The 10,935-nt window shown below is 32.4% G+C and overlaps 1 protein-coding gene across 1 annotated transcript; it reads right to left on the bottom strand.

The window, feature by feature from the left end:
* Nucleotides 1-517: 517 nt before the first annotated feature.
* LOC114721393 (leucine-rich repeat receptor-like protein kinase TDR) lies at nucleotides 518-5,469 on the bottom strand. Its single transcript, XM_028907224.1, has 2 exons — nucleotides 2,637-5,469; nucleotides 518-1,097 (listed from the first exon to the last, which is right to left on the bottom strand). The coding sequence occupies exons 1-2, from the start codon at nucleotides 5,293-5,295 to the stop codon at nucleotides 667-669; spliced, it is 3,090 nt and encodes a 1,029-aa protein (XP_028763057.1). The 5' UTR covers nucleotides 5,296-5,469; the 3' UTR covers nucleotides 518-666.
* Between the last annotated feature and the right edge of the window lie 5,466 nt (nucleotides 5,470-10,935).

A 10,935-nucleotide genomic window follows, 5' to 3' on the forward strand; every position in this document is an offset into this window, starting at 1 on the left:
TTCTTTGGTGTTTCATGCTATGTGTGTTTTCTTTTTCTACGTGCGGTGTTGTAGTTTTGAGTTCTTTTTCTCTGTTCTGACTCGTTATTTGCTCTTATATTTTTTTGCTTGTAATTTTTTTAATTTTAGATACAGTTAGGTTTAAATATGGGACGACATAAAGCTTTACAAACAGGGAGTGAGAATGAGAGTTTACATGATGTTTTGTCAATTGAGGATATTTTTTTAAATGTATGGAAAATTAGATTGAGTGTTTGGAGATACTTTTTGAATTTGGCCAAGTTGAAGATAACATGACTTTTTTTGGTAAAAACTAAGCCATGATTTTATAATGATTTTACAGCATACGAAATAAATATGTGAGAAGAGTTATGACCGAAAAATCATTCTTGTCTCATTTTAATTTTAATTTTTAAAAAAGTTTATACTTGTTATGGTCATACTCCTTTGCAGTTAAGGTCATATGCAATTGTGTAAACATCAACCGAAGTCTTAAAGTAATATATACTCACTCTAACTAGTCTAAAACATTACAACTTGATGAAAAATTCCGCCGAAAGTAAAAAAAGAAAAAAGGAAAAAAAAGAAAAGAAGAAATCTCTTCTTCCTATACCCATCCCTCACAATATTAAAAATGTTAAAAAAAAATCCATTTTCAATATCATATTAAATTTCCATCTTTGCCTTTTGAGGCAAGACAATTTCATCATCCTCCCCACTGCCAATATCTTTATCACCACATTGTCCTAACACAATATTATCAAACATTTTCCTCTTTGGCTTGGCTTCTTGAAGCATCATCACAACATCTCTCATCGAAGGCCGATCTGCCGGATTCCGACTAGTACAAAGCAACGCGATTCTAAGTATCTGCTTCATCTCATCTCTTACCGGAGCACACCCAGAACCAACATTCTTATCTAATATGTAATCAACCCCATTTTTAGCCTTGATCTTAGAGTTAACCCAGTCCACAATACTATTACCATCGCCAAACTCAGCATCGACAGATCTTCTCCCACACAAAATCTCCATCAGCATCACTCCATAGCTGTAAATATCACTCTTCTCATCAACCTGTAGGGTGTATGCGTATTCTGCAGAAGAAGTTAAACAAACAAAATGGCATTAGTGAATTAGAATAGAATGAGATACAAGTTGGCATTTACCACAATGGACTAAGTTAGGAGAAAGTCAACATCCTCATGATTCCAAAGTGGATGTGTGAATTGACAAGGCTATTGTTGGTGGGTCCCTTTGAATTTGTGAAGAACTTGGGCAAAAGCTACAGGTTTGTGAAAGTGAAAAGTGAAAGGAAAAAGAAAGGCTATATATATATATATGTGCGCGCGCGCGGCGCGTTCATGCGCAATAATACAACTATTCATGCACAAACAAAAGGAGCTTATGAGAAAAAGTCACTGTGGCTAGAGATAGAGCTACACCAACCACAAACCACAGCACCTTAAAAATGGCAGTCACGCCTAGAATTTTTAAATCTGTTTTTATGCTGAACGTGTCCAGTGTTCACATTGTGCTCTATACCCAGCTAGCTCGGTCACCATCAAAACATGCTTTTGTGTGCATGTGAAAGTGAGTGAGTAGTAAGTTATCTGATATTGCCTGGTCAGTATTATAGTACATATCTAACCACTTTATAAGAACTAATGAAAAATGGTTAGGTGATTACATTTGTTTGAAAATAAAAAGAAATTATGAATTTACCCATATTTAAAACCATGAATTACATCTTGTGAAACAACAACAAAAATAAAATAAAATAACGTCAAACTTATCTAGAGGTCATCTTAAGAAAAATATAATTAATGCTCTACTTAATGACTAATTATAAAGACTATACATTTTTTAGAAAGTTCTTATTATAATAGGGAAAAAGTAATATCTCCCATATTTTTGTGTTTTTGTCTTCATATGACAAAATGAACCACACACTTACAGTCTACAGTGTCAAAAGGCCAGTTGCAAAGAACACAATTAAAAATAATAACAAAAAGGGTAGCTGAAACCAATTCTTTTTTATTTTAAATTTAAATATTTCACGTGGTAAAGATAGGCAAATGCCAAAACTAGAACTTGCTATATTAATGCCTCATATAATGATGATGATAAGTATGTATCTATAATTCTTGGGTCATTTCCTCGAAAACCTAGCTATTTCTTTATGTTCCTTTTCCCCCCCTAAATTCTGTAATACAAGTCCTTTTGCTTTCAAATCCACTTTTCTCCCAATTTAAAAAATTTTATTTTGTGCCGTCAAGTTTGAAGTTATAAATGAAATAATACAAACCGCCCGTTTCATTTCATCATTAGCTATAGATCTTCCAAGCCCCACAAGAAGACCTTGTTTTGAAATAGTTATATTATATATATATATATATATATATATATATGAAGTGTCGTGCAAATCATATACAAGTCATTGGATTCTTTTTCACATCTCTTGTATGGTAATTGGGGGGGGTGTTTGCATTTTTCACTTAGAAAGTGTAAATTTAATTTAAAAAATTATTTTTTATTTTAAGAGGAACATAATATGAATAAATTTACCAACTAACACTTGAAAAATAAATATTTAAATTAAAAAATAAAAATAAATATTTATATCTAAGTCTTACCAGGAGCAATGTAGCCATATGATCCAGCAATGACAGACATGGATTCATCACTCTCAATCAACTTGGCCACTCCAAAATCCGCCACTCTAGCTTCCATCCCAGCATCCAACAAAATATTACTCGGTTTAAGATCTCGATGCACGATCACTGGGTTACAATCGTGATGAAGATAACAGATCCCTTGTGCCACCCCCAGTGCTATGTTATACCTTGTCAACCAATCACCAACCACATTCTTGCCATGCAATAAGTCTTCTAAATTCCCATTGGGCATATACTCATAGAGCAGCATGGTGTTCTCCTTGTTGCTGCAACACCCTAATAATCTCACTATGTTCCTGTGCCTCACGTTCCCTAGCACTTCCACTTCGGCTAGCACCCCTCTCCTCCGTCGGATGCTATTAGAGGTCTCCTTTTGTTGACCCCATAGCTTTTTAACGGCTACGATATCGCCACTTGGCATCTCCACTTTGAACACTGTTCCAGTGGATCCCATTCCTATGATTTTGTTCGAGGCTGTCATGCACTCTACAATGTCATCTGCTGTAAAATTCAACCGTTGGAACGCGGTTAATTTCCACGGTCCGATTTCGCTGGTGTTCATGAACGGACGGCCGTGATGAGATCGGAAGCATCGGGTTCCGGCGACTAGCGCGAACAATGCAACTGCCACCGCCGCTGCAACGATCCACATAACTGCGCCGGTGGTTCTCTTCGGATGGTAATTTTGTTCCTCCGTTGCAGGAGAGCGAGTGTCCATAGCGCAGGGCTTTGCGAGGAGGCCGCCACAGAGGCCATCGTTGCCGGAGAAGGAGGAGGGATTTAGGTTCGCGAAGATTGAACCGGCGGAAGGAATCGGTCCGGTGAGGGAATTGAAAGAGACGTTGAAGTTCTCGAGGGTAGTGCAGTTGTTGAAACCGGAGGGTATGGTGCCGGACAGAAAATTGTGCGACAGGTCAACGTCAGTGATTGAGGGTAAAACGGAGATTTCCCAAGGGATGATACCAGAAAGCGAGTTACGACTCAGATTCAACACAATAAGCCTCTCGCAGTTCTCAATGCTCCATGGAATGCTCCCGTTGATAAAATTCCCCTGCAATTCGATTCTGTAAATGTTCTTGCAACCTACGAAGTCTGGAATCTGACCGTTAATTTTCGATGAACTCGCCGAGAAAACCAGTAAATTCCTAGCGTTCCAAATATTGCTTGGAAGTTGATTTTCGAATGAATTTCCAGAGAGATTCAAGTGTTGCAATGTTGGAGCATCTCCGAAATCTTCTGGAATTCGACCCGTGAAGTTGTTGTTGCTCATATCGGCGAAGGCGAGATTGGGAAGAAGGCCAAAACCACCAGGGATGGATCCATTGAGCCGATTATTTTGGATTCGAAGCCTTACCAGTGAAGTGCAATTAGTGAGTGATTCTGGAAAAGCTCCTTCAAATTCGTTATCAAAGAGAATGAGCTTGATAAGCTTGCTTCCATTGCAAACATTTGGTGGGATTAAACCTGAGAGTGAATTCGTGGAAACGTCAAATTTATAGAGTAATCCATTGGAGCCAAGGGTTTGTGGGAGAATCCCAGAAAGCGAATTGTTCCATAGAAGCAGAGTATCGAGTTTTGGAAGATCTCCGATCCCTTGTGGTATCTCTCCTGTTAACTTGTTGTTCATCAAGCTCAAAATGGTTAGTTCCTTCAACATTGAAATTTCCTCAGGAATTGGCCCACTGAGTTTATTATCTGACAAATCAAGTGCATTGAGACTTTTCAAATTGCCCACGCTTGATGGGATCTCACCCACTAACCGATTCTTGTACAGCAACAATGTCTCCAGCATAGTCATGTTTCCCAAATCATGAATCAGAGAGCCAGAAATATTAGAAGAAGCAATATCCAAGTACTTCAGACTTGATAATAAAGCAAATTCTTCAGGTAATCCTCCAGAAAACTGGTTGTACCCAATTTCAAGACGTTCCAATTCTGATAAGAACCCTAACTGAAATGGTATTGGACCTTCCAAGAGATTCCCAGCAAGATAAAGGAACTTCAATCTTGGTAAATTCCCATAACCTGAAGGAATTGTACCGTTAAAGTAGCTCCCACCAAGATTCAACTTCTCAAGAAACCGAAGCCTCATGAATTCTGAAGGCAGAGGACCAACAAAGTTATTGCTATAAGCATTGAACACTCTCAAGAACTTGAGCCTCGAAATCCCAGGTGGGAAAGTTGAATTGAAGAAGTTGTGATTGATATCCAGAGTTCTGAGCTCAGCAAGTTCAAAAATCACAGGTGGGAAAATCCCAGTGAAGCTATTCCAGCTAAGATTCAAGTGGTTCAAGGTAGTCAAGTAACGGATTTGAGGAGAAATGGAACCAGAGAGATTACGCTGAGAAAGGTCAATGGTGATGATCTGAGAAGTCCGTGCGTGGCACGTGATACCTGACCACGAACACCAAATAGGTGGTAGGTCTTGGGAATTGTTAGAGGAAGCAGAATAGTTCCAGTCATGGAGAGTATTGTGAGGGTCAATGAGGGAAGACTTTAGAGAAAGCAAAGAGATGATGGCAGATGGTGTAGCAGAGTAAACCAGAAGCTGTATCTGACAGAAGAAAAAGAAGAAGAAGAATGTGAGAGGGAAAAGAGGAGAAGAAGGGTGTCTCATGGCAGCTAGTGTTGAAGAAGAAGAAGAAGAAGAAGAGGGTTTGAGGATGAGGATGAAGAGGAAGGTGGCGTTTGGAGAGGCAGATTTAAAAGGAGAAAGGAGGAATTGAATTGATGATGATGATGAGGAAGAAGAAGAGAAGTGCTTTTTGAGTGTGCTGCTGGTAGCAGAGGAGTTTCATGATGACGAGTTTGCTTCAGTGCGTTTTGTTGTTGGTGGACATGAATGAGTGAAACACACAGAATCACAAGGCCTCTCTTCTAGCTCCTATTTCTACAACCACTCTTCCATATATTACATGCATACCTAAAAATTTAATTTAACTTTTTTCTTAAAGTTAATTTAGCTTACATATTATGTTTTCTTTTTTATATAAATAAAATATTTTCCTGGGAAAAAATATTTTGTCATTAATGTCTGAATATACTCTCTTCAATCCTGGCTCTTATAAGCCACCAAGTGAGGTATTAATTATATTTTTAATATTTTTCTAATTAAAATTTAATGTAATTTTATTTTTTTTGGCTTCTCAAAATATAATTTATAGATTTAAATATGGGTAAATTTCAAAAAAAAAAAATTTCAAATGAAATTTGACTTAAGGAAGTAAGTTTCTTTTTTATCTTTTCCTTAATTAAATAGAATTTATCATTGTTAGGTAAAGATTGGAAGTATGAGTACATTTAAATGAAGTTGAGATTAGTTGGAAGGATAATATTATAAACATCTTAGTGATTCGTTATCTGAACTATAAAAGAAAAATGTTAGCAGCAATAGGTAAAAACTAAATAGTTTACCAACTAATGAGGCATATTATGTTGTTACCAAAGAAACTAACTCATAATATTCTGAGTACATTATTCTTTTTACTTTTTCCCTTAAAATAATTAAATTATCAATTCAGTCCTATATTTTTTTTTTTGTAATTTTTGTGTCCTCTCTAAAATTTAAGAGAGAATTACAATGAGGTCTCAAAAAAAAAAATTACAAAAGAAGTATCAGAAGTTATTATTTCTTACTCTAGAACATGTCATTACATGTTACTTACATTGTTATTAAAACTTTTTAGTAATTATTTTTTCTTCCTTAAGATCTCATTGTAATTCTTTCAAAATTTAACTCTCAGTTTGATCTTTCCGTGAGTATTCTTTTTAAACTTTTTTCCTTTTATTTATATTTGTCCATCTAATAATAATAAAGTTGAAAGAATCAAATATCTCAAGCTGGAATCTAAAAAATTGAAAATAACTGGAAAACTAAAACTTGGGGATTAATTAAAATTAAAATTCAAAAGAATACACAAATTTAAATAATTATTTATAAAATTGTTCTCATTCCACTTTTCCTTTGTCATACATAGAATTACACCTATGGCCGGCATTGCAATGCATACACTTTTTTTTTCTTTCAATTTTCTGGGAATTCTTTTCTGCTTTTCTTTTGGTCCCACTTTTCATCATTCCCTTGTCCTTTATGTGACACTAGAGTATATAAATATAAATATATATATTTATATTTATATATAACACATATATGTGTAACCACTAGCCAGTGACAAGGTGGGTCTCGGAGGATCCAAGAAAGTTATATCCAAATTCCACCAAACCATAACTTCAGTTCCTTTTCCTATATTTTTCCCCCTTATTTAATAAGTTCATAAATCCATACAAGTAGCTCTTTATTCTTTGTGTATTTTTTTAAAAATTTTGAATTATTTTATTCATTTATTTATTTTAGTGTTGCTGACTTGTTGGCTGATGTTTGATGATATTGCTGGGTTGTTTGATATTATCGAACCTAAATAGATATCAATTATTAAAAATTATTTTAAGTAGATTTTGACCGATTAATTTATGGCATAACTCAAAGTTTGAGGGGTTATATGCATAAAATTAATGGTAATATGAGATTATTCGCATACGCGGTTAAAATTTTAGGGGGTTATTATTTCATCTTAAGGGGTTGAGAAGATTATTTGTACATAATTCTAAGTCTAGGGAAGTTTAATGTAATTTAACATTATTTTAAATAGATTTAGATTGTTTTGATTAGTTCTTTAATCTATGAGTGTAAAATATATATGATTTCTAAATTAAATTTCAACCATCTAACTAACGTTGGACAGCTTAAAACTTTAGATTTATTATTTCATTAATAATGATAAAAAGTATACTAAAGAAATTTGAACCGTTATATTAACATAACAGTCGAATTGCATTTAAAAAAGATGAAAAATTTTCTTCCATTATGAGACAGAATCCAACGTTTTCCTTTTCATTTTATCTTTCCCTTTTTGGTATTTTAGGAATATATAATAAATATATATATATATGAAAAGTATAAAAATCTAATATTTTGCACTAAGTGAGATGCATATAATATGATAAATATATTTATATCTGCTTTTGCACGCATTAATTTGAGGCACAAGAAGGAAGAATGATTATTTTTTTCAGTTAACATTTTTTCCAGTCTTAACTGAAAAATATCTCAAACCTTCCCTGACTATGAAGTTATCCGATTTTTTTCCATCCTATGATCGCTTTCAACAAACTTGGTAATTTTGCAAGTCAAGCAATAGAAATAGAGAATCATCAAACAGATTATGGATAAAAAATACATAAAATTCATAATAAATTTTTAGTAAATAATAATACATGATGTGAAATATAAAAGAGATATAAAAATATATCATATTTATTTATTATGGTAGAATTCATTTATGACATGATTACATGCATTAGCTATTAGCTTAAAAATTAAATTTTTACCAAATTACATATGACATGCAACAAAAACGTTTGGTTGAAACTTACTAAGCTTGATATATGAAAACAGACATTAATCCAAAATTAATTGTTACTAAATTTGGGGAGAAAGATAAAAAGGAAATTATTGCGAGTCCCAAAAAAATATAATAATCAAAAAGTCCCAATAACAAGTAAGCAATATGAATCTTATTATCATTTCATACATTAAAAATTATCATTCACTTGTTATGAAACTTTTTGATAATTTCATTTTTTTTCTTCGAACTACATAGTGATTTTTTATGTTAGGATCACTAAAATCTGAAAATCTCAAAATGTCTCTCGATATTGGCTTAATTCCTATAAAATCTTGGGGAACCACTACCTTAAATCTTTAATATAAGAGCTAATAGGCTAATCTGGGTAAATTAAAAGAATTAGTTAGATTACTTATTTGTAATAAATAAGTATTATCTTTCCTAAAATATCCTTACTAATAATGTATATTAGTTAGAATTACCATTTGATAAAACTTTTAATATGTACCGCTAGTACTATTACAAAAACTACTTTACAAAAAATAGATAAATATAAAAGACAAAATAGATTAAAGTATTATATTTAAAACCAAATTGAATATCAAACTCGCTTCTATATTAAGAACCGAAAGTAGTATTATGAACTTAAATTTTTTGCTAAGTGAGTCGATTCCCTCATTAAAATAAGCTGTCATCGTCTTTGTTGTTGTTGTCATTTGATATGTTAAAATCATCACCTATTCAACCATGTCCTTTTTTTTCCTTTCATTTTTAAGATTCCTAACTAAAGGCATTTTGGTAATTTTGATGATCCTTATATGCCTTTCTCCCTAAATTTATTTTAATTTTTTTTTAAATTTAACTTGACTTCATTGAAGCAATAATAGTAGGATGTAGGTGCATATTTAGTTAGGATGATGTAGCGTTATAATATGAAGAAAAAAAAGCAAAAAAACACAATGATCCTTTGTTAAAAGCATGTAGCATGCATGTGTCTGTGCATGCCGCCACCCGACATCTTTTCTTCCTCCATAATATTTGTCTCTTTAATTTTAATTTTTTTTGCTGCATAATTAATTATATGATATAATATTTAAATAAATATAAACGTAATCCACAATAAGTCATGATGTTTAATAACTTGAGACATCTATACTAATCATACAGATGAGAATGATGAGCAGAGAAGTAGTGTTCATAATACATATATAATCTCATTTACTTAGTGAAAATACTTATTTAAAAAAGATCATTAGGGAATAAATAAAGCTCCCTATGGATCAACAATATGATTGAGAAAATAATGGACATGGAATCAATATGTTTTAGGTCATGCTCGCTTGGAGTGGAAAGATTTTGATTGATATTGCGTCATGCCATGTTTTGATAATAATTATTTTTTTTCCGATATGAGTACTCTCAATTATTCGATTCTAATAATTGTGCTCAGGTATCAGGGAAGGCCTGTCTGACAATTTTTTTTTTTAAAAAAAGAATTATCCATTTATCACTGGCTTGCTCATCAATGTATCAATCAATTAATATATGTGTCTGTGTCTATCAATATAATACTACTGCTCTAAGTCCTCATATAAAAAGTTGCAATGTTATAAAATATAAGACATTCAGGTATCAAATGTAGGTACTTCAACAGCAATTTGAATATTGATTCACTATGTTGTAACCTTTCTAACTAGATTCAGGCCTATTGATTTTCAGAACTTCGTCCTATATGCTCATGTCTATCTAAATTAATATTGATCGGATGACAATTTTTGTTCATTTAATTGATTTAGTTATTTATATATATAGGCAGTATATTATTGTTCTACTTTTGGCTGTATTAAAATGTACTTTTTTTTAATATCATTTATGCATGAAGATTCAAGTGAGAATATTCTAATCATGGTCATAGAACCTAGGCATATGGACCAATGATATATTCTTAAATATATATACCATCGTCTGCATGCATGTCTGCATCATGATTCCACTACTGAAAGACATTCCTCACATATCCTCATTTAAAAATTGAACAATTATTATAATGGAATAAAATCAATTTCAATGATTGAAACTAATTAAATCGGATTCTTGAAGCATTTGTGTTAAATTAAATCGGATTCTTTGAAGTATTTGTGTTATCTATAAACATACACACACCTTTATATATTATATTATATTCCTCCAGTCCTAAATATAAAAATCTTTTTGTAGTGTAAGTTACACGATAAAAGGGGTCTTATATTTAGGACCAGAGGAGTACTATTTAAAAAAAATCTTGAATAATACCAACATGCATTGCTTCTAGTGAAAGGGGTTTTAGCTACTTAAGTATAAGATCTTGAATTTAAGTTCATGTAAATACCAAAAAAAAAAAGCCTTTAAAAGGGCTACCCTAGTTGGATATGATAATACTTGAATCTAATTCAGTCAGATAGTTATATAAAAAATATCAAATAATATTATTTAATTTTTTTGGCTATATATACAAAAGATGTCTAATTTATAATAAATTAGAAACTTAAAAAAAAAAAACGACCCCTAACATGTGCAATTTAGCAAGAAATAGAATCAAAGCAATATAGTAGGAGTTAGGGGCATAATTGTTAGGATAATGAAGTGTTAGGACATAAAGAATAAAGCATGCAAGAAAAACAATCATCTTCGTTCCATTTTTGTTATTATTGCTTTTGTGTATACTTCCACCTGACATCTTTTTCTTCCTCCATAATTTGTGTATCTTTCATTCAATGTTCCCCTATAATATAAATATAGGCTATTTTGTGTAGTTAAATCCATGTCAATTCCTTTATTAAAAGTAGGCCACTATAATAGTTATATGAAAAAGT

This window comes from Neltuma alba, unplaced genomic scaffold, assembly GCF_004799145.2.
Source record: "Neltuma alba isolate B1F8T4 unplaced genomic scaffold, ASM479914v2 tig00002291_pilon, whole genome shotgun sequence".
In the NCBI taxonomy this organism is placed as follows: domain Eukaryota; kingdom Viridiplantae; phylum Streptophyta; class Magnoliopsida; order Fabales; family Fabaceae; genus Neltuma; species Neltuma alba.

Bases quoted from the DNA above. Each gene is read 5' to 3' on its own strand.
- LOC114721393 (XM_028907224.1), bottom strand. From the start codon at position 5,295: ATGAGACACCCTTCTTCTCCTCTTTTCCCTCTCACATTCTTCTTCTTC. The intron at 1,098-2,636 runs GTAAGACTTAGA...CTTCTTCTGCAG, and splicing joins ATATGGCTACATTGCTCCTG to AATACGCATACACCCTACAG.